This window comes from Hippocampus guttulatus, chromosome 3, assembly GCF_054856545.1.
Source record: "Hippocampus guttulatus isolate MCC_2025c chromosome 3, RoL_Hgut_1.0, whole genome shotgun sequence".
Classification (NCBI taxonomy): Eukaryota; Metazoa; Chordata; class Actinopteri; order Syngnathiformes; family Syngnathidae; genus Hippocampus; species Hippocampus guttulatus.
The window spans coordinates 12,384,693-12,409,459 of record NC_141263.1 but is presented as its reverse complement, the minus strand read 5'-3'; the positions used below and the strand labels follow the sequence as shown (position 1 = coordinate 12,409,459).

The window sequence follows — 24,767 nt, the reverse complement described above, 5'->3', positions numbered from 1 at the left end:
GCGTGACAGGAGAGGGAGCATCATGTGTCTTGGATTTTTATGTGAGAGCATTTCTGAAGCCAGAAAGTATTTAGTCAGGCATTATGGTGGGAGGCCTTGATTGTGTTTAACAGAACATGACCCAATTAGCATAATTGGCCCCTCTTCCATTCCCTTTGAAGTCCAGAGCACAGAATAACAAATGTATACGAACCAGCGGCCAAACGTCAATACATGGATGTGCCACAAAGCTCGTGGGAGGCCTTGAATGCATTTCTGCACAAGGAGGGGAAAAACATCCCATTTTTTTTCTTGCCGAATAAGCAGAAGGGAGGCGGCGCGGGGCCTTTCTTGCCACCAGGGCCAGTGGGCGCTGTGGGGCCTCTATCCTGCAGGAGAGACGCAGGCAGGCAGGGAAGGAGGAGGGAGGATGTGGCTGCACCCACTGTGGAGCTGAGGGAGGTGCATCCTCCCTCTCAGGTGCTTTCAAAGCGCACCGCGCTGCAGACCGCACTATGTCAATAGTCGCCAATTAAAGATAAAAGTGCGAGGGGCGGAGAACCGTGTGTGTGTGTGTGTGCGTGAAAGGACGCGGCTGATAACTGAAACCTGATCAATGCAGCGGTGCCTTGACTTAGAAAATGTGTTTGTTCCATGACAACTCTCAAAACTGGAACACTCCCACCATTGGTCATCATGTCTTAGACCTCTGATATTATGTCCAGATGTATCTGTCTTTACATGTCGATGTTCATTTGACGCACACACACATTCAGTTTCAACTTTGTTTGATGTTCCATTTTGTCCATTCGTGCTCGTGAGCCACATAGGGGACTGACTAAAGTTTTTGTCGATGGCATTTAATCTTCACATTTGAATGAACGATACTTGTGCGACCTTCACAGTCCCACGCAAAATATGTGAAATGTTATTCCATCTGGATGTAGGCAAAAATAAAAGCTAACAGAGGACGATCTGTGTTATGTGGCATATATCTACATGGTATTGTTTGAAAATCATCCCCTGCCACCCAAAATAAAATCATCTTTCTTCGTGATAAAAATCTACAACTATGACAGATTCAGTCCCACTTGTTTGTTTTTTTTTTTACATTATGTACATGGACAAACAAGAAAGGTAGCCACCTAAAAAATATTTCAGTTCTCTTTACAGCGTACAGCTCAAAGTGCAATAGCGTATATAGAAAATATACTGTATATATTTTTTCAAGAGTTCAGTGCTGCAGATTCCTTTTCGAAACAAAAATCCATTCAGAGGTTGTTGATGTTGCATGAGAAGGTGAAATGCATTCTACATTCATATAGTGAGGAGCATAAATATATTGAGGATCACTTAAAAGCTTCTTCTCTTGGACAATCCTGCCGTTTGTTGCCATTGTCAGAGAGGAATCTCAGTGTCCAGAAATTGCTTGTGCTGAAAAAGACAAGACAATAGCAATGAAAGACGGTTGTTGATTCAATATTCAACTGCAGAGAGGGACCTGTGTTTATTTGAAGACGGGTGGTCTATTCAAATAGAGGCCTTCATTTCTGCAAATGCTTGAGCAAGGGACAACTTAGACTTACTGATCACCTAGCTCATTTGCCTGACACAGAACCACCCCCAAAACCGAGTGATTTCCACTGTGGTGTTACGAGTGTATCGACTTTATTTGTAAAATATACGTACCAAATCCTAATAAAACCTAATGAGACAAAAACGTTGTTTAAGTCACAGTTTATGGCACGGTTAGCAATGCTAGCCTCTCCTCCATGCTCCTTGTAATAGTTTTCATTTTGTATTTGTGAGTTTGACTGTTTGTCCCAAAGTGCACAGATCTGAAGCTCACAAATTAATCTATACCTGCACATCATACTTCATACCTTAAGCACTCATAAATTAAGGTACCACTGTGTATCGTAAAAACTAGAGCCTGGACGATAGATTTTTTTTTCCTAGGCCGATTCCAATATTTGGTAGGATAAAATTTTGATAACTTATTAATTAAACAATTAATCAAGATTTCTCAACACTTACAACAAAGATATGGATTACGGGCAGACTGACTGTTTTATTATGACATTACTTTATGTTTTAGTATTTGTTTACCTTTACAACAGAGAGAAAAATCTGCTTTTTTTTTTTAGGCAACTGAGGGATGTTAGAATGTCATTGTGTTATGCTGTTATAGATAGATAGATAGATAAATAGATTTTTTTTATATTGCACTTATATTGAACTGTGTACAGTTCTTTTCTGAAACATTTGTTTTTGTGCAATGAAACACTTCATTTACCCCCCCCCCCCCTCACCAATTTTGCTGCTGTAGACTGCAAATTTCCCCAGTGTGGGACAAATAAAAGTTATCTTATCTTAATACGTTAATATGAAAAAAAAAACCATCAATAATAAATCAGCTGAGTTTTAAGATTATATAAGAACACGTCAACATAGGCCGTTTAAAATGGCCGGCCGATTCATCGGTTGGGTTGTAATAGAAACCGTTAAAAAACAATCACTTAACAAAAAACGTGGTATCGGCGAATAATGAACCACAATTTAGCAATAATAGATAACACTGTACCGTTTGCGTCAATCAGGACAGTGCTGGAATTCTGCTGTTTTCCTCACCAGTACAGACATGGAGCTAATTGGAATACAGTTTCTTTTGTCAACCATTCACAAATGTTTGAGCCCGAGCGCAATCTGCACACTGTTATCACCGTGGGAAAAGCAGATGGAGACTATACTGGGAGCAGATACATATCGTTCAATTAGCGCATGCGCGCTTCATCAGACAGTGTACTTGATGCATGCAAGAAAACATGCAGATTGGCCTTACGTTTCCCCCCCCCCCCCCCCTTGTGTTACACAAACGTGTAGTGAATTCCGTTGCTTAGAGGAGAGGAGGAGGAAGGCGCCACGGATACGGGAGGAAGAGGAGGAGGAAGAGGTGGAGGGGGAGGCGGAGCAGGTGGAACGGGACTGTTAGCCTGTGATGGAACTAAAGACGAGAGACATAGAAGGAAAAGAGACAAGGAGGGAATGATATCGGCTGCTATCCAACTGTACACGAGCATTTACAGTAGTTGTGAAAAAAGGTCTGTCATTGACTTTTCAAATTTATTTACATCAGTATGGGCGGCCCGGTGATCGACTGGTTAGCACGTCCACCTCATAGCGCAGGTGTGAGTGTGAGCGCGGATGGTTGTGCCCTATGTGTGCCCTGCAATTGGCTGGCAACCGGTTCAAGGTGTCCCCCGTCTACTTCCCGAAGACAGCTGGGATTGGCTCCAGCACGCCCCGCGAGCCTTATGAGGAGAAGCGGATCAGAAAATGGACTACACACAGCAAGGCCGGAGCCGGAATCAAACCCTGCACCTCTGCACTGTGAAGCAGACGTGCTCACCAGACGACCACCGTGCCGCACATCAGAATTTATGATAATGTCATACCAGTGAAAATACAATCACAGCTTTTCTTTCATTCTATTGTAAAATTCACACTCATTTGCAATTGTGACTTACCAAATGTGTATTTTCTTCGCACTATAAAATGTTACTATATTTATATTTCAATGTTACATATAGTCCTGCTGGAGGAAGGCTGTCATGCAAAACAACAGTATGGAAAAAGAAGGAAAGACTTGAATTTGAATTGAAGGCTGTGAAAGAGCATGACCAGTTTCTTTCCCCTCTTTCTTTGACAACATGCCAGCAGTTATATTCTCTGACATTTCTCCACACTGGAAATAATGTTATAATTGTTGACTTTGCCTCAGCGTGCTGATGAAGCCTCCACACAGCTCGACAGCTTGAGTGCTGCTGCGTGTGACAAGTGTGTGTGTGTGTGCACGTGTGTGTGTGTGTATACGTGTATGTATGCGAACGTGTGTGCGCAGCGGCAACTCTTGCTGCCTGGCTGCTGTAGAGCACGAGAAAGATGAAATATGGAGTGCGGTGTCTTTCATGCGGCTTCAGAGAGGTGCCGTGCCTTCAAAGAAGTGTTAATGCCATGCAGCGTTTGACTGGGTCATTGATCAGCACACAAAATGGCCTCATCCAGCGAGTCCTCCCCCGTTTCAAACATTCCACACGGACTGCAATTAGGCACCATGTGAGCTCCTGACACGGAATAATGTGAAGTTATTAAGGAATGAAAAGCCCTGCTTGACTCGACACCTTACGCCCTTTTCTTCTCCGCCCTCATCATCTTCAAACCATCAAGCCAATTTTCTTTAAAAAAAAGGCTAAATTCGCCATTCCTATACTAAAAGAGCAATTTTATGTCAAATATCGCATTCCAGTAAAATAAAAGATCTACAGTTCATTACTGTACTTAAGTAGAATTTTCACATCTGCACTCCACTTTGCTATTTATATTGCTGGCAACTTTCAGATGTGAAAATTCTACTTAAGCACAGTATAGAACTGTAGATCTTTTATTTTACTGGGATGCAATATTAGACGTTAATTTGCTCTTTTAGTATAAGAAGGGAGAATTGCTGTTTCACACCACAACATTTCCTAATATATATATATATATATATATATATATATATATATATATATATATATATATTAGGAAATATAAACATATACTGTATATACAGTATATATATATATATATATATATATATGCATCCATGCTTTTACTGCCATACATTTTTTTTTTCAAGTTTAATGAAAGATCTAACTGTTCTTGTGAAGTAATGGACTTTGTTACTGCACTTCAGTACAATTTTCTCATACCTGTATATTTAATGTTGTTATTTTGGCAACTTTCACTTCACGACAATCGGTACTTTTACTCTACTACATTTCCCCAAAACATCTTTGTCTCTAGTTACTGCAAAACAAAATTGCGAGCAATTGTTGGTTTACGAATTGCTTGAACCATGGAATACAAAGTAAAAAAGGAAACGGGAAAATAGTCCTGCCTGCCCTAATCGAGGCACGCAATGGGCTGCCTCTCTCACATACTAACGACAATGATGAACTGTGTGCTGCAGGTGATCACGAAGGTAACCTCACACACCCATTGGCATATTTACAGGAACGCTTTTCGTACACTGATGAGGTGCCTCTTAAAGCAAGCTAAAGCAACAGCAGTATTGGCGTTCAATTAACTACTCCCTGTGCAACCTGAAGAAGGTTGGTTAAATTAAGTTATATTAATCCAGTGACGTCAAAATGTCAATGTTCGTAAAGTTCTCATGAGCTTGTTTCGGCATATGATTAAAGTGATGATGGTCAGGCTAACGTGTGCAAGCTAACTTCACGAGCTAAATTAGCCAAGGTGCAGATCTTTAACTATGACAACATTAAAATATAAAAAACAATCACAATTCTAAATGTCTCCTTTTGTTTTTAAGAAAATTCTCTTACTTCCACTACTTTAGTATTTTAGCCCAGAAAATTACTTTTGATACCCAAGTAGAGAAAATGTCAGATACTTAAATCCGAAAGTGACTTTTAGTTCTCCACTAAGATATTTGACTTGTAACCAAGTGTCACTTTCTGGCACTTGATCTACCTGTGACTCGTTTGCTCTTGAGGGAGGCCTCTGAGGCCAGCATGTAGGACATGGTGATGATCCTTTCCTGCTCCTGGAGAACCGAGTCCAGCCCCAGCGGGCTCACCTCAGACTTGTCTGCTGCACATACTGCTGGAGCCAGCTTTTGAACGCTGGAACGGACACACAGGAAATTAAAAGGATGCTGTAAAAATGGTGAACTGTCTCGTCAAAAAAGAAAAAAAAGTAATTTGCAAAAGTCTACGATTCAGTTTATGGTTTTAGTAGTGCTAAAATGGTGTATAATAATAATGTTTAATTATTTGTGTATTGTTATGAACGTACCACCACAAAATACCCCCCTAAAAATAACAAACCAAATGGCACTTACACTTGAGAAATAGTGCCAACCCTAAAAAATGTCAATGTCAACATACAATATGTCCTTCATTTTTCACTTTCAAAATGCACATTTTCACAGTTTTTATTTTTGTTTCATTGATTTCAAATTGTGAACCTGGATTTTGCCAAGATGCTCTTGATACGTTCCCCCTTCCGATGACGGTCCTCCATCTCCTGAGGACTCAGAGGCTCTTCTGACTCTAAATCCACATATCGCTCGGGAATCAAAACTTTCTGAGGCTTTGAAAGCTGTGCAAAGAAATCAGGGGAAGCTTTTCAAATAACATAATCAATAAAAGTCAGGAAATAAAAATAATAAAAGCTTTCACAGAGGACGACAGAAATATGAGAATATTTACTGTTGAGAGGTTGACATTTCTAAGATTCTGACAATTTTAAGTTAAACTCTCTCACAGAATAATCAATTCTCAAAATAGTTGTCGATTCATTTGATTGTCAATGCCTAGTCATCAATTAATTGTTGCACCTCTGATTTCTAGAGTTTGTAGCAAAAAGCATTTGCCGTGGAAAGAGACAAACCGAGGAAATTGGTGATGAAGCTCCTCCCTTCTCATCAACTTAGTTTCTTGGTGCCAAGATGGCACAGGATGATGCCAAAGCAGTACCTTTATTCTATTCCAATTAGATAGGGCTTTGTCATTTTTAAAAAGCGTTTAGTCAACCGTGAAGATGTGGGCTAACACTGCATTTGAGTATCTGCACAAAAGCACTTCCTGTACCTCTTTGATTAAATCTGCATCATAATCTGATGTTTCCAGGCCGTCGTGGTTCTGAGGAGTACCGGTTGCAGAGCTGAAGCTCAGCCAATCGTCGGAGTGTGAACGGGGTCTCTCTTTGTGCTCTGGGGGTCTCTCCTCCCCCTGGACGCTCCTCACGACCTGAGCCTCCTCGCCCTGCACGGCCCTTTCCAGCAACTGCAGGTCAAACTCCTGCTCCCGCCTCCACTGTATGACATACACACACACACAACGCCAGGACGAGTTGTGTCACCGGTGACAGGCAGAAAGTCAAGACTTGATGGAAAAATAGCTAGACAATTATTTCATATACTGTACTTTAGATCCAGTTTACGTACTAACACACTTTTGTCCACACTGCACCCGTAAAGGTGCTGGGTTAAGAATAACCCATATTGGGTGATTAAAAAAGAATAGAACCCAATATGGGTTATTTAAAAATAGTCGCAACCCAGTACAGGTTTTCAAGAAGGGTCATTTTCAACCCAGCAGTTTCAAGGGTATAGTAAGAAAATGCAGTATTTCAGTAAAATGGCTCATGCACTAAATGTTTTTTTTTCAATGCTAGTGCCACTTTCAGCCCATTAGTACACTTTACTAGTAAACAACTGTGCTGCATTATGAACAACACAAATACCTGACTAGTAGGCATGTGTCACATACCAGTAAGCTCCTGGAAACCAACTAGTAGCATCAAAATGCCCACTAGTAGTTTTTGCCTCACTGTTAAAATGTCCCACTAGTATGCTAAAATTGTTATGCAATAGTGGAAAACACGTTGCTTGAAAGACAGTCGCTATACAAATGTGCCCTAGTCGTAGTTGTCCTATAAGTAGGCAAAGCTGTCCCCCTACTGAGGACAAAGAACGTACCCATACATGGATCCTAAACTGAATCATCAACAAAATACTCAGTAGCTTTGCTTAGAAATATTTGTCTGACAAATCTCCTGATTTTGTCAGACTAGTGAGGAGAAAACTGTTCTAGTACACGGGCCTTAATATGGTTAGCAAAGATGCAGTAATGTCATACAGCAGTCGAAAAAAAACATCACAAGCACGACATTCATTCTTTGAGTGCGCTGGAATTTGAGACAGTCTAAAATGTGTCTAATGTTGCTTAATACCAGAAAACTGCCACCAAAATTCACATCCACAACTCATTCACCACAATACTTTGGATTTTATAGGCATTTGGCCTCCCAGAAACATTCGCTATAGAGAAAAAAATTTGGATTTGCTTAATGTAAGAAAACTACGACCAATCGTCACACCAAAGTTCACGTGCACATCTAAACACATGTCCACATCAATCTCTGAAAAGCTCAAAACACACACCCCAATATCTCGGATTTTATGGGCATTAAGTGTTTTCGCCATTAAGTGACATTAAGATGGAGTGAGCACCTATGGAGAGGAAGATGTTGATGATCATAAAATGTTGATGACGATTGGTTGTAATTGTTTTGTATTTCCCAATGATGTTTTTTGTTTTTTTTACATTAAGCGTTTTAGAACAGTTTCTAGTTAGGACAAAAAGTGTAGTAGTACGTTGACCGTAAACTGAACGTCTAGGGATAAATGCCCAAACAGCTTTATGGAAATCCGCTTCACCATATCGTTCATCTTTTTGATACTTTAGTACTAGTAGCGCATGAATGTCAAGGTGCACACTTTTGCCTTCTTAATATTATGTGTAGCACTCGTATGCCAAAGTTGCCCAGTGCACTGGAATACAGTAAGCAGGGGTGTCAAACTCATTTTAGTCGCATTCCACATTGTACTAATGGTTTTCCTTGGAGGACTATCATGACTGTGAACTCATATAAATGTATCATCGCTTTATATTCTCACATATACACAACAAATTGAGGGGTAACTAGTTTTGAAATGCCAGTAAATTATTTTTTTGTATTCCTTTTAAAGGGGGAATGGTCACCATAAAACCTTGCAATCTCTCATATTTCAGTGTCGTTAATAGCAAAGACAATTTGCAAGAAACATGAAGTCAACACACATGATTTGACTTCACGAGCCACATAAAATTATGTCACGGGCTGGATCTGGCCCCTGGGCCTTGAGTTTGACACCTGTGCAATAACAGTAGTCATACAGTAGTGGAAGGCTGAAAAAGAAAAAAAAGGGGGGGGAAGACAGTCATTCTTCTTTTGTGCCATATTCATTCTTCGAGTGCACTCGATCGTCTTATTAGAGAGGACAAAGTGCTTACTCCATGAACCTTAACATGGTATCCTCAAGGACATCAAATGCTTTCCACAGTGAACTACCAGTTTTCTTGCCTGGAAATATGTCACTTGTGCCTTGACACCACTGGAAAAAGTGACGGTTGTACTGTGCGTGCGTGGTTAAGGACATGCGGGTGGGAAAATGGGGAAACAAACTGTAGCATGCATGCTAACATGCATCGTAAACACAACATGCTACTAATGTGCTACACACAAGGCCAGTGCTTAAAAAAAACTAAACAAAAAGAAAGAAAAAGAAAACATGACATTGTGAGTTCATACATGTTTATTCATATGAAAACACCCAACAATCTGAAAGAAAACAATGAGAAAACGCGACCAATGTTATATTTCATCGTTATTTTGTATACAAAATCATTCACTTTGTTGATACTTTGTTAAGTACACCTGAACAGGCGATTAAGATCCGCATTATCTTTTAAAGGCATGCATTTTGGATGCAGCTCTTCTATTGCAGCTCATGTTGTCGTCGCCAGTCAGAGTGCGTATTGCCAGCTTTGATAGTTCTGTAAAGCGCTTAACTATTCATCTTTCAAAGACGAGATCAACAATGGTGGGCTTTATCGGACTAAAAATCAAGTAAAATTGTTATGATGGTGTTACGTGAAAAGACGACGGAGATCTGCATAGCTCCGAGTATCTCTCTCTCTCTCTCTCAAGCACACACACACACACACACACACGAAAATGAGATGATGAAAGCATCAAAATTTCTAAATATTTTCTATTGGCAGCAACAACAAAAAAAAGAAAAGGTGGTGGTCTCATTATTGATGAATACATGCAGTTGACAGAATGCAATTTTATAAACAAGGCGTTCCTGTGAGGATAGCCCGTTCAGAGAATGTATGGATGGATTGGTTTGCAAGCTTTTGTGTCCAAGGAGATTTTTTTTTTCCCAGTGACCCACTCCTCATAATCCTTCCGTCCATTAAATATAACCACCATGGGTACCACAAAATGATGTGGGAATTAGGCACTTGTCAATTGTCGAAAAAAGTTGGAATAATAATAAAATTATAATACCGAATTCCCATTTGCTTCAGACAAAAAATATATTCCCACGAGCCTTGTGAGCATAAAGCGGATCAGAAAATGAATGGAATTTACAAAAACAAATTTCAGATTGATTTCATTCGGATAAAAGGTTGAAATGTTATATTTAACATTTTTATGGATCAACATTCACAAATTCACTGATTTTCATTGTGGAAGACATACTCAACCAATTGCTGTTTTTGTCCACCATCTGGTGGAATCTTGGTGTCATGGAAACAATTTGGAGTGATTTGAAGAGCTTCACTCAGACAAAAGTAGTTCTTTGCAACCACGTTGTGCAAGGTGTTGATTATTCTTATTCAACATAATTAATTGCAAATTATTTTGCGGACTCCAGCTCATGGAGCCTAATTTGACGGCCACTAAGGTGTAAATTACAGAAGTTACTTGGACACTATCAAAGTTTAAATAAATCCATGAGACTCAATATGTGCCAATGCTAAACAGCTAAGTACTTGTGATTTGGCCACAGTTGCACGAAAGTTCGGAGGAAAGCCTCTTAAGTTACACATAAAACTTTGGAGTTTCAACTGTCATCAGGCATCATGTCGCGCAAGATTGCAACATAATGCACCTCACACATCGAAGCATAACTCTTTGGCATCGTCAAGACAGTTGCATCTTTTCACTATTCACGACAAGGCTCAGCCCCTAACACAATTTCTATTTCAAATCACAGAAATCCATTTTGCGGCAATTCATCTGCTTCGACCTTTGAGGTTCCCCTGTGTTCTTGAGAGAAGAGCATACAGTCTAAATTGCTGTGCTGCCATCTGGGGGATTTTAATTGCTCAGTGTTGTTACAAACCCTTATTATTTGCTATAAGCAAAATCGTTTTAAAATGCTCTTAAATTTGGAGTTTTGGAACATACAGGGTTGCTTAGTTGAGGACAGAAAATCCATTCTTAAAGCGACGACATGACCAAATTCGTACTTAAGTCAGAACACAGCCCAACATACGATGACATCCTAGTAAAGTGCTAATTACAGTTCCAATGCAGGATGTGGATGAATGGGCCTTTCTGGGCCATGAATATAAAACAATCAAATGGAAAACCTCAAAGTATGTTAACCGAGGGTGCCTTTCTGTGCCACGTGATAACATTCTCACGCCCCATGCAAACCAGTCCATCTATGTCATGTTTCAGGGACAGGGGGGACCCCAGTATTAGGTTCAGCCAAAGAGGTCTCACTACTTGAAACAAGAAGAAACGATGGGGCTTCCTGTTCAAGTCTGGGTGACCTGAAGAAGTGACTGATGAAAGAGGAAATGTCTTTCAGAAGGCAACATTGGTGACTATCAGCAGCAAAATGGACGGATGATTTCGATAGGCAAGGAGATGATGATTACATGCAACAACACAGAAGCAGTGTACATTGAACGCCTGCATACTCACGATTCGCCCATGAAATAGAAATGGTTTTAGTCGGACACTACAACCTATAAACATGTGGTGGTGCTCAACTCACTCAAAAGTGAATACAGTGCTACCTTGAGACACAAGTGACACAAGTTTTTCAAACAATTCTTCAAATAAAGAGGATTCAAGCTGTTTATTGCCACTATGAGTTGGAGTTGACGTTCTAAGTAAATTTAAAACAAGAATTACGTTTTGTGTCTTGAAAACAACCACATTGTTTTTTTGCTTAGGCAAGTCTGATAGCTTAATGCAAAGAATGCAGAATTATTCTCTTTGTCCTTCTAGGGCCTATTTATTAAATAATAATAATTATAATAATAATAAATTTTATTTCCACTGCTTATAAAGTGCAAAATGTTTCACCAAACTATGGGTTTGAGGCAGAACAAGTGATATTGAGTTAAAGTGTAAACTAGCCACTTGATTTGGATATTGTCTGATCATGCTGCATGCAGTATGATCAGACAATATCCACAGGGTGCTAGTTTTCTTAAGAAGTATTACCAAAAAAAAATGCTTTTGTGTTTTGTTTTTTTAATAGGCAGCAATGGATAAATGGGATTTCCATTTATTTTAGACGGGAAATATAATTTGAGAGGTGAGTGTTCTGAGAGTTACAGCATGTGGTCACAGTACAAATTAAACTTCTATCTCAAGGCACCACGGTATCATCACTATAGAGTCAAGCCGCACAAATGCACAGTTCAGCATTCGTGTGTGAGTGTGTGTGTGTGTGTTTAGTTTGTGTATTGCTTTGGTGGCATGAGTGTGACTTGTGTAGATTTCAGAGTGCGTCAATTACTTATCGTGGATTTTGTTTTGGTTCACTGTAGTTTTTTCTTCTTAAACACTTGGTAGTAACTGTCAAATCATTCTGTATTTTCACACTACACTGTAGCTCAATGTTATTCTATGGCAGCTGATTATGTGGAAACGGACATTTGTTAGAAAAAGGGATAGAAGACAAGGACAGGATGAGTTAGAAAGACGGCAGGCGTGTTTTGAGAGGGATACGCAAATGTAACTTATGGATGATTCCAGTTAATGTCAAATCATTGGCATTAGCAATTTCAAAACGTCTAGAGAAATCAAACATCCTTTAACTTTACCTAGGATGAAATGTCATCTCAACTTTGGAGCTGAAAGTCAGTGAGTGAGCAGAAATGAATGTACATGTGTAATTTTGCAAACAACATGCATTGCAAAAGTAGTTTAGCATGCATCGCAAATGTTTTGACATGTGAGGGGAATGTTCGCTGGGCCACTCTCTGTTTGCCCGCCGCCATGCGTGAGAATGTGAGGTGTGGTGATGTTCTAGATTACAAACATACAGATCCAAAGTCAGCCGAGAGAGGGCGCGAGGATGAGGAGGAGGAGCGTGACGATGTGGAGGCGTGGCGGTCCCCGTGGCTCAAGGTGCGCTTGCGCTGTCGCACCAGAGCCTTCTGGTGCCTCTTCATCCTCTCCAGCTGCTCGTCGGCGCTCATCCTCCCGCGCTGAGGCGCCGCCTCCGCTGAGTAGAGACGCTCCAAGGCACTTTTCGATCGCTCCTGAGATGAAGACAGGGGAAAGACGAAGCAAAACGTGCACAGGGGAGGGAAGAGAAAGGAAGTGATCATTAACACTCCATCGGTGTGACTGGGATGGTCCGTAATTAAGGAGCCTCACCTTCACACCGGGAGCTGATGTCGCTCTCCGTAAGGTCACGTAAGATGAGATGCTTGAGGAGTGATTCAGTCTGAGGGAGGAGCCGGCTATTCCTGAGAGGAAATCAAAAACTCTCAAACATTATAGCGTGGGTCTCAGTAGGTGTGTTGTATGACGTCAACGTGATCGTACCTCTGCTAGGTAAAGTCTGATAACCTGCGTCGTGTCCTGATGAGGTCATGCCGGTGACGCTAGAGCCATCTCCCACACCCAGAAGCTCAGGATCGCTCAGGAAAGGCCTGAGCTCCACCTGTCACAACCGCAGAGTCGTTCGGTATATGAAGCAGGCAGCTCTCGTCATTATGGAAGTCTGTTTGTAGTACAGTGAACCCCCCGTATATTGTTTGACCCCTCCAGAGGCCTCTATCACTGAAAACTTATTAGAAACACTTGACTTAGCTGAACACACTTTTTAAAGTATTAAGTACTTAGAGGCAGTTTTCACTCTCTCATGATCAGGAGATGGAAGACGCGATATCACTTTGAGGAAATGAAAAGAAGTCTCGCTCGCACAGTTCTCCAAGAGGCAAAGTGCGCCGTTTAATTTAAGTTGACTATAACCCTGACACAAAACAAAAGAGAATTAACAATTGTATATTCAAACACCAAAATACAAAGTTAAACCAAGCATCTACTTTTGGCCAACGAAACTTGCCTAGCTTAATGCTACGATATGAATGTGAAATGTGGGTCAATGTAAATTAACATAGATGTTATGATCATTCTAAATCTTTAAACAGCTATTTTGACTTAAATGAACCATAAAACAATACAGTACTCACATTTACATATTCAGACTTGCCTGGATACTGAAAAAACCCAGTAAATATGATTACCGGTACTTAAAGAATTGCAATGTTGCGAGGGTGCCAACGATGAGCCGATATCGCAGGATACACACGCAGAATACTACCGTACATGACGTAAGCCTACTGTACCTTAAGGTCTCCATTTTGGCCTATCTCTCGATCTCGCTTTCGTTCATCAGACTGTCGTTTGAGTCCGCGTACTGAAGTGTGCCTGATGACTGTCGTCTCCCTGGGCAAAGGGGGCACGGCGGGGGGCTGCTCATCAGGACTGTAGACTTGAGGTAGAGGCGGTCTGGGAGGCACGTCTTCTTCGTCCTGCACACACACATCTGATTACTTCAAACTGTATGATCTTCTATGCAATGAAATTCAGCCCATTCTCTATTAGACACGTCACCTGTCCGTATTTTACTCTTTGCAACCTATCGTCAGCTATTCGTGTTTTTGCGCTCTTTCTGTAACGTCCTACGATGTCACAATGCACTTGCTAATAGGAATGTAGTCACTGATGTCAAGGGAGTGTAAAAGATTATAAAACATTGCATGTCAAGAAGGAGGAGTTAAGTTTTGTTAATGGAAGTTAGAGAGACTTTAAGGGAGTCCATGCACTTCGGGTGTAATTTTTCAAAATGAAATAATTGGGAAGCCATTTATCTTTAAGGTTAAAATCATCCATCCATCCATCCATTTTCTAATCCGCCTTATCCTCACAAGGGTCGCGGGGCGTGCTGGCGCCTATCCCAGCTGTCTTCGGGTAGTAGGCAGTAGTGAACCGGTTGCCACACAAGGGACAAAGAGACGAACAACCATCCGCGCTCACACTCACAGCAAGGGACAATTTTGAGTGTTCAATTAGCCTGCCATGTTTTTGGAATGTAGGAGGAAACCGGAGTACCCGGAGAAAACCCACGCAGGCCCGGGAAGAACATGCAAACGCCACACAGGAAGGCCGGAGCCGGAATCGAACCCGGTTCCTCTGCACTGTGAGGTCGACGCGCTAACCACTTGATCACCAGGCCGCCGTTAAATATCAGTTTGAAATTGTTTTCAACTGTTTTGGATTAAGAGATTGTGTTACGCTTCCAGTTTAAACTCATGATGGACCGATCATTGGCCAATATTTGGCATTTTAGCAATTATTGGCATAATTTGACGGCCAATAAATTCAAAACTGGGTTATTTTGTCTCTGATGCTTGCAGCACACGTCTCTAGATGCGGTGACTTCTGTCCAGCATTGACGCTCCCTTAACATCATCTGATTAGTTGTTCGTGCAGGTGGGTAACGGCCAATCAGCAATGAAAGCTGCATGTTCTTTGACTCTCAAAAGGCATGTGCACAGGGAGTGCAAGAAAGTTTGACGGTCCAATGTACAGACAAAGGTAAGGCATTTTCTGTCTTCTTCAAGTGCCTCACCTGCTGACTTACTTCTCAAAAACAATTTTTATTTTTGTTATTTATGTTTATAAATCGAGGACGGCCCTTTTGATATTCTAATTAGCCCCGTTCTTAACCAAGAAGAATAGTAAGACACCGTCGTTCTACTTGTGAGGACATTATACTAGTAGTTCATGGACCTGAACGCTGGATATGAAGGATATGGAATTAATCCTCAAACGGCTTTCCATACATCTGCACGTCACTTACCCATGTATGCCCAGTAGTGTTGGTTGTGGACTGAAGCGGCTGTTGGCGGTGGCTGGAGGATAGCGTGAGGGTTGGTGCATTGTGGTTATTAGGACTGAGGTGGGGGCTGTGCTGCGGCTGAGACAATCTCATCTCCATAGAAGGCGGGCTTCCAGACATCGAAGGCACTGACGACGTCGGCACGGAAGGCACAAATTTCCTCTCTGGGGAGGGTTGGATGTGAAATGAGTCCACAAATCAGTGTGTCTTTTCCACCGGGTGTATTCAATGCATTTACACTGATGACAACATGACAGGCTTTTTGGGAACACAGCATTTCACTATATTCACAAAAAGCTGGGAATACTGTATTGAGCTTTTACTAATTTCACACGAAACATACATATGAATTCACGATTCATTTTTGTGAATCGTGGCCACATACATAGGGTGCGGGTTTCAGTGCTTTTCTTACCCGGGTTGGTCACAGAGGAAATAGTGACTTTGTAGTTGTCTTTACTGCTGCTGAGGCCTGCGATAACATCCTCGATTCTCCAAAGCTCTTTCCTCATCTGGGCTTTCTCTTGCTGCTCATAGACAAACAAATGCACATTTGCATCCGCCTAGCTGGCAAATAGGTGGCGTAACCAGAAAAAAAAAGCATCTAAGTTGCAATGCCATGAATGATTTGTGTTGTCAAAACTCTTTGTCAAAGAGACATGAGCGATGCAGTAAATGAAACGATGAGCGAATTCGTTTAAATAGGTGAAAATGAATCTGCACATTTTTAACTTTGTGGCTAAACAGTTTGTTGTGCACCAAGGCAGGTCTACTCAAATGCATCTAACCTTCCAATGTTCAAAAATAAACAACCAAACAAACATCCAGACTTTCACACTTGAGACAACATAATGCTGCACGGCAGAGTAAAGGTTCATGGATTTCTTTTTAAGCTTTTCTACACTTTGAATTGGTTAATAATACGACAGACCAATAATATTGTGAAAAATTCTGAAATTGACCATATGACATTCAGAATTAATTATCCCTCATGCGTCTATAAAAGAGACACTGCATACCTGAGAGAGGTCAGTGCGAGTCATGTGTCCTTGCAGAGCTGCTCTGAGCCAGTCTACATCTTTCTCCAGCCTGATGTACTCTTTCCATGCATTCTCCATCTCCTGCACAATAAAAGAGGGGTCCAACTTCGTACACCTCAAAGTCTAAACTCTTTTTTTTTTTTTTTTTTTTAAATACCGGAGCACTTTCTGCCATTGACCTTGAGTAAAAAGGCCTGAAACTGACAACATTGAAAGTGTAAAGGAAGTAGCAATGATAGCCTACATTTTGGTGCTCATCCAGATCAAGCCTAGACAAAGGTCCAGTCATTTATGTTTAATCATTTTCTTCCATTCCTTTGGACTTGCGACAAACGTGTGACTTACTGTGGACACTTTGGATATTTCCGCCCTGATGTGCACCACATCCTCCTGCAGTAGTTTCTGCTGGTAGGCAATTTTCTCTATGTGGGCTGGCTGATCTCTGTACTGCTCCATCTGCTGGTGGGACACATCCAACACTGACTCCAGCTTGTCCTGGATAGAGACAGGAACACACGCACACTCAATTAAGGATTCACTTTTGCTTTTTTTGGGGGTGAAGTTGCGAAGGGATAATTGAGCTGCCATTTTTGGGTGTCCTTCAAAATGGGGGACCACATCTTGTGATGCAGTATCTGAAATGGTGGCACTAAACAAACTGTTGTCTGATAATTTCAAATATGTTGGAATTAATGCTAATAAATGAGTATATACATATTTCAATGGGAAGATATTATGGAAAAAGTGACTTTTTAGTTGCTTGTGTAGAAGTACTGTAGTTGAGAGTCGTCTGGTGATCCTGCCCAGCCATCAAGTGTGAAATTACACAACAAAAGGTTTTTTGGGGGGGGGTTCCAGGTTAATTTTACTGTACTGTATAGAATACATTAAATCGATGAATATTATATACACTAATTGTGAAAATTCATGAGTAATTGACAGACACCAAAAATAATTGCCTAGAGATGACACAGGGTGGTGTTAAAGCACTTTTGTCAAAAGGAAGTGCAATGTACTTCAGCATAGTTCATTGATGCCAAGGTGCTACACGATGATGGCAAAGTAGGACCTTTGTATAAATGAAGCTCTTCAACTCACTTTTAAAAGGAAGGTGAAGTGAAAGATGTTCTATGTGTCTGCACTAAGCCAGACATGGTATTCTGATTAATATTGTGTTTGTGCATTATGAATGAAGCGGCAAAGTCCAGCCATCTTTATCCGTCACAGAGGGCGGCCATTGTGCCACTTAACTGTTCACTGAAAATGACATCACAGTGCCTAAGAGCTCACTCAGCTTGCGAAAATCACACCACCAAACCCATAAGACAGGTGAGCCGTGATGGTCTGAGCCCTGAGTGACCGTGATAACATTTTCAGTTGATGGCAAGTGGCAAAAGTGGCTGAGATGAATAAAAATGGGTTGATTTTGCTGCATAATTCATAATCCACAAACACAATATTAATCGAAATACAGTGTTTGAACTAGTGGGGGGGTGCATGGAACATGTTAATTTTGACTTCACTTCCCATTTAACAGAGTGCCTCGGCACCAAGCTGCTACAAGATGGTTCCAATGCACCACTTTCATCAAAACCTAGTTCCTCAATAGCAGCATTCCGCAAAATGGCAGTAAAGCACTACTTTTATCTCAATGAAACTCCTCAAATCACTCCAAAATGGATCCCCAATAGCAGTTTGGCGCAAAATGGCAGTAAAGCACTACCTTTATCTAAATGAAACTCCTCAATTCACCTCAACCTAGGTCCACGGCACTGGAGATGCCTTCTTTGTCTTGAATTGTCAGTGAAAAGTGTTAAGCAAAAAAGCAATCTCTGTTATTAAAAAACATGTATTTGATTTGAAATGTAGCTTATTGTGTCAAAAATCTACTTCCTTCATGAGACAATATAAAACTCAGAACACAACCTTATCTTCCTTCAACGTGCGTATCTTGGCCTCTAGCTCCTGTAGAATCTTGTCTTGCTCACACAGTCGGCTTAATTTCACCTGGAGACAGAAAAATAAAGAAATAACATCAAGAACACCAATAATAGTAAAAGAAACGAAGGAAAAACACTCAAAGTGATGTCATTTTCACATCTAACAGTGTTAATGTAAAACAGTGACAAGTAAAAGAGAGCTAATTTGGTCGACTCGTTTGCGCTCACTGTCTGTCGGCAAGATAAAATGAATTAATCTTCTCTGTGTGAATATGTCAAGAAGCATCCCTTCTCAATCTCAGAGAAAAAGACATCTCCAAATGTAGCAACGGTCATGATAAGCAATTGTACCGGTAATCAAAAATCCATATCATTTCCAATTCACTTTAGGTCCAAAGTGTGTTTATTGGGAGTGACAGATGTGTTTTCCCGGAAATGGGTTACGTGTTTATGAAAACAACATAAGCCTGCCAAGTTCACAGTGTCTCTCTCACACTGTGTATTTTTCTCACATCTACTTATCATTCCGTTCAATTAATTATTAAGCTGTTTTTATTTTGCTGAGGCCGTATATTGTTGTTTTTAATTGCATGAAATATTCAGCATTCAGACAAATTTCTTATAAATTGTTAAAGTGGAACAATGCTAATGATGAAAAGCCATGACATCCATCCCATTTACCTCCATTCGGCGCGAAACAAAGAGCGCGCGCAGCGGCGGCAGGCAAATCAAACTGAAAAATTTAGCAGCTCCACATCCAAAAGTCCCATTACATGTATTTTTCCCTTTAAATTGCAGCAAGGAAAATAAAAGCCGTGGTCGATACGCTCAGGCCCTCACTGTGCAGTCTGCTTGAGAGTCCCCACTGTGTTGCAGTGTACTTAATGCTCCCCTGCCTCCATTCCCCCTGTTTAAAATAACTTAATAAACACACACAAAGCACACTAAAAGTCGCACTTTTGTCAGTGACTAAGAAGAAGTGGGTGGAAGAAAAGCACATAATCAGCACGGTCCACTTACATCAGCATCACTTTCAGCTATTTTCACCGGCCTCTGTGCTTCTGTTCGGAGACTTTCCCGTCCAGTAACCTGAAATGGCCGCAAACAAAATCGAATATTTAACACCATTATGACCGCACAGTTCGATCTTCTCCTGCTTTCACGCGCCCAGTTAACGCATAAATATTTCAGAGAATCTTAAAAAACAACAAGCAGGGTGCCGACAAGACAAGTCAGATAGATGTAAAGGAGATCAAATAATGAATCATAGAGGCAGAAAGCACATGAGCTGGAAAAAAAACAGAAGTTAGTGCAGAAATTAGAGGCGTAAACATGGAGGAAACTAGGCCCCATTGAAGTACTACTTAACAGGATTGTGCTGTCTGGCATGTGTAGTATATACAATGGTGGTCTTGCATCAATTACATTCCCATCATCCTTTTTGTTCGTGATAAAAACTGCATTGTCAATTTATTCGCTTCATAAGACAATTCGTCTTTTGGATGCAGGAGAAGATGTCTGTAATAGTTGGATCGCTGCCGTTTTCCCTCCAATTAGCAACTTAACTGACAACATGCATTGAACTACCATTACGTAATTAGCTACGACTAGTTTCACGCGCCGCTAGACATGCTGGGATGCCAATTGTCAAACTGTCCGACACTATAGCACAGGGATTGAAGCCGCCATTCTTTTATGCTTTCCATGTTTATTGTTGATGTCGTTATTTTCCCTGTAGTAGCAGTGATAGTTATATCTGTGTGTGCTTCACGTACACGTGTGTATGGTTTGTCATTTTATTTATACCGTGAGTAAGGTCCGTATTCTTTCGAGTGACCGCCTTGTTCAATATAACAGTGCACTTGCACATACACCGAATCAACATAATCGGTTTCAAAATGTTTCATCCAATACATTGTTAGACTATGTCAATCCGAAGATCCACATTCACCAAGAAGGTGCAAAATCCCCATAAAAATGCCAATTTTCACTAGCCGTGCCTTTGCGCAAGAGAAAACCATATCAAGTGTGTGTGTGTGTGTGTGTGTGTGTGTGGCCTCACATATTGCACATGCCAGAAACCACCACTGACTGTATAGTGCACATTTTTGAGAATTTGGCAGGATTTCATGAATATATATTTTTTAATCATAAACTTTTTTTTTCTCAGAGAAAATCACAGGAAGCTCAGGAATAGATGTCAAAATAACAAAATGCATCAGATCAAGAATGTCCTATTAAATTCTCAAGCAATTACGTTGAAAGTTAACTCTGTTCACCACCCAAAATATGCATCGACAGATTGGTCCTCCATCCCATCACCAATTCCTTCAAAAGTAAAACAAAAGGCGACTGTACACACAACAAACATTGCTTCAGAGCATGCCCAAAAGTCAAAGTAGCCTTTTGCCTTGATCATCTCCTCCCCATCATGACAATTTTTGACAGGGCATGATTGGCTTAAAGTACCCGGTTGCATAACCCTAATTTCCACCGAATTTGATTCCAAAGCGGTTTGTCTCTGAAACAACACTTTCCTTACATTGCAACAGCATCCAAAAGTTAGAGTGGCGTTTTCAAAGCCGCTGTGAACTGAAACAATCAGCGGCTCATGACTTTGGATCTGTTTTGAAACAGGGAATGAAGAGCATGACAAAAACGCCCGTCTGGTGTTCCATGAACTGCCGTCTGTTACGGATGCACTGTGGTGGATTTCAAGTACAGTGTGTAGAAACTGCTCAGAGATGCTGGCGGGTTTTCACAAAATCAGACGTCTGGATGCAGCATGCCTCACCTCAGTAAGCCAAAAAAATATATATATATACTTTTTCATGAAATAGAACAGAATCAAGTTGTAATGCTATAAAAATAAAGCTGTAGATTTCTATGAATACAGTCATTTTCAAGAAATGCCATGTTGGGAACACTGTCGTAACAGTTTTCACATCAATAAAGATGAAATGCTGTGAGAATACAATTGTAATATGATGACAATTAATTTGTAGTTTTAAGAAGAATGTTGTAAAATCCTACATCGTGGTTTTCACCTTTCGCAGGAAATTTCTGGTCACCATTAACCACAAAAAACGAGGGATTACTATAGTAATATTTTGAAGAAGAGTGTTGCAAATAGTAGGACAATGAAGTCGTAATATTACAAATATGTAATAATTTTACCAAAAAAGTGATGACCGTTCTGTCATAATTCAAATTTAAACAACTACTAAAAACTGAAGTCTAGCAAACTGAGACCAGCGGATGTCTTCAGTTCAGAGGCCTGATATCACATTTTTGGTTAAAAACACTTTTTGGTTCGATAACATTGGTTAACATATTTTTAAAAACCACGGATGCAAATAAACATTTCTCAATTATTATTTTTTTATGGTGATTCCATACTGGCCCTCTTTTTAAATTTTTTGTCACAATAACAATAGTAGAAGTAGTAGTGGTAATAATAATAATTATTATTATTATTGTTATTATTTATTTATTTTAGCATGGGTCCAAACATGCAGCATTGCATTATAGAAAATAAGGAAGCCAGTAAAGTCACTATGCTCTACTTTTGCCATCACACAAAAACACACATTGAATTCAGAAACGGACAAAAATTAAGACATGATAGGCATGCTTTGTAATTCTACAAGAATTCTAAGAGAGATGGAGTGGGATGGTAGAACACAAAAGGGAGACAAATAGGACGAAAAAAGGAGAGGGTGACATTGGATTTCATTGGGGGGCCCACCTTCAGATCGAGATACTCCAGGTCCTTCTTCAGTTGTATGTAAGTATCGTCAGCCTTTAAATGAGCAGTGAAGAGATATATCACTTGAAATGAAGCTGCTAAGCTTTATCGGCTTGAATTGAGTTGCTCTCAATGGACCTTTTCATAATAATAATAATACATTGCATTTAATGTTTGGGAGCTTTTGGCTGGATTGACTGCTGCTGACCTAAAGTGAAAATTTGTTGTGTTTTGGATCAGGCTACCAGATATACCCCAAAAGATTTTGGTTTGTGTCAATTTCTTGAAAAAAAAATTAAAATCTGTTAGTGAGGAAGCTAAGTCATGTGGTTGTTGTAAATAAGTGTACAGGAAAGATTACAAGATTGCCTTATAATGTAGTAGACACCTCAAAGGCACAGGCTCGGAACCAAACCTCCATCATCACATTTGTGGAAGACATTTTCCACAATTTGTATTTGAAATCTTTGGATGGATTGTCATGGAGTAATTTGGCTAAATTGAAATGGCAAGTCTGCTAGTAGACGTACGTGTGCTATCCATTTTAGAATCAAAAGTTGAGCCTGTGCCATCAATCCGAGCAACAGAAAAGCCAGTCCCTAAATGAGCATGTTAACTATGTCTGAATTTCCACAACATTTATTTTGGAATCACCCTGTTGAAATAGACTCGTAAATTACGGTAGCCATTGGAAGAAGGCTAAAATCTCATCGTCCAAGCCATTCGCTGTTTTCATCGTCATTCAACCTCAATGAGCCTAGCAGGGTTTGTTTGAAATGGATGCCATCGGAGTGTTTGCCATCTGGAAATATGTGTGACATCATAATGAAAAGGTCCATTAGAGTTCACTTTTTTTAAGCCAAATTGAAATCAAGTCATCAAGTATGAGCAGGACAGTGCAGTCAAAGGGAGCGGGACCAAGAGTGGCGTTGTCTTTGCGCAGCGCCACTGCAGCTTCACTCTCTTACACGGCGCAATGATTGCTGAATCAAAATGAGAAACACAGGCATGACTGTACTTTATGCAGCCATTAGTATAAATGCAAGTGGAAACAACAAGCAACATGCTTTCAATGTCAGCTAGTGTGTGTCGAATCTGCACACTGTTTTGTGCAATGAAGTCCAAGGCAACTGACTGTCTATGAATGACTGGGAAGGAATGTTCAGGATCGGCTGGGTCGGGAGAGGGGTGGAGGGGTCACGATGCACCACCAGGGGGGCTGCGATGTTAAGGAGGTTTAAGGAAGTGCGAGACCCCTGACCTGCAAGCTGGGGCCTAGGAGGCCGTTGTGCTGCTGATGTCGCAGATGAGCCAACGCGCCACCACCACCAGCCGCAGAAGCGGCGGGGCTTTGCACGCCAGCCATCTTGGCCTGGTGCCGCCGCAGCTGAATGAGGAGCAGAGTCAGCTCCTCGGGCTGGAGCCACACCCGGGTTTACAACACAGAGGGAGCCAGCAGTTACTAGTGACTTAACATGAGCAGCGGTAATATTGAAAGGGCCCAAAAGGTGGGGACACTTGATAATGTAAACGCTCGGTGGGTCAGCTCAAAGAACAGAGCGGTGCCTAACTTGTCCACCCCTACAATAAGTTAACAACTTGTCGAGAGATGCAGAGTCTAAACTTGTCATTGGTGAATTTAAAAAAAAAAAAAAAAAGCATTGTGTGGTTGAAGGTTCCTGAGGGAGTGTGGCAGAGGTTCTATCGCAGAGGGCTCACCAGCTGTAGAAAGCTGATTTACATCATCTCGGGACCATGTGTCTAATCACAACATTTCCTTATCTTATAGTGGATCAATAAAGTGTCATGGAAGGGGATGCATACCGTTTTGCCATGCAGGCTGGGTGCGCTGACGGTATGCGTGATGTAGCCCATAGCTGGCATCGACCGTCTCGCCATTTGGGAGGTCTGAGGAGGAAGTGAACGCATCCACGTGTTAACCATAGCTCACATAGTGTTAAATCAAACAGAATGTCTAATTAAAGTTCAAAACGTTGCTCACAAACAAATATGACTACACAGCACTTTTATTTTTCTTCATATTGGAAACAAGGTGTGCCCTGACGTTCCTGACGCCAGAGGGCTTGGAAAAAAAAAGTGAAAGTGTTTTTGCTTCGCACACAGAATTAGTGAAAAGCAGGCAGGCCAACCATATCTAGCCTTAAAAGGACACAAACAAGAGATTTAATTAACTCCACATAAATTACAGCAAACCTGCTTTCTTAAAATAACATTTGTTTGCTACCAGCAAGAGAAGCACTGTGAGTCTTTCCCTCTGAGATTCCCAAGCCACTATTTTTTGCTGTATAATAGGTTTTTTATTTAAATGTGGGATGAGAAGAAAGAGTGCTGCTGATGTTTGAGATAGAGTAGAGATGTTTCTAGGGTGCTCGCGAGCCCTGGGCACATTGGATTAGATGCTAATAAATCATCTCTCT

The 24,767-nt window shown here is 40.8% G+C and overlaps 1 protein-coding gene across 4 annotated transcripts in view; it reads right to left on the bottom strand.

The window, feature by feature from the left end:
* Positions 1-823: 823 nt before the first annotated feature.
* Positions 824-24,767, bottom strand: part of plekha7b (pleckstrin homology domain containing A7b) — an 81,151-nt gene continuing 57,207 nt past the window's right edge. For 2 of the 4 annotated variants that reach the window (XM_086106831.1, XM_086106832.1), the window contains exons 5-21: positions 24,154-24,237; positions 23,591-23,746; positions 22,330-22,383; positions 19,602-19,670; positions 18,568-18,648; positions 16,987-17,136; positions 16,621-16,722; positions 16,017-16,128; positions 15,563-15,765; positions 14,046-14,231; positions 13,240-13,357; positions 13,069-13,160; positions 12,732-12,950; positions 6,636-6,860; positions 6,011-6,144; positions 5,515-5,666; positions 824-2,983 (exon numbers count right to left, since the gene is read on the bottom strand). In XM_086106831.1, the coding sequence (XP_085962957.1) occupies positions 2,847-2,983; positions 5,515-5,666; positions 6,011-6,144; positions 6,636-6,860; positions 12,732-12,950; positions 13,069-13,160; positions 13,240-13,357; positions 14,046-14,231; positions 15,563-15,765; positions 16,017-16,128; positions 16,621-16,722; positions 16,987-17,136; positions 18,568-18,648; positions 19,602-19,670; positions 22,330-22,383; positions 23,591-23,746; positions 24,154-24,237 (2,274 nt within the window). In that variant the 3' untranslated portion in view covers positions 824-2,846. Of the gene's footprint in view, positions 2,984-5,514; positions 5,667-6,010; positions 6,145-6,635; positions 6,861-12,731; positions 12,951-13,068; positions 13,161-13,239; positions 13,358-14,045; positions 14,232-15,562; positions 15,766-16,016; positions 16,129-16,620; positions 16,723-16,986; positions 17,137-18,567; positions 18,649-19,601; positions 19,671-21,123; positions 21,205-22,329; positions 22,384-23,590; positions 23,747-24,153; positions 24,238-24,767 lie in introns of all 4 variants that reach the window. The other 2 variants (XM_086106833.1, XM_086106830.1) reach the window with 2 other exon arrangements.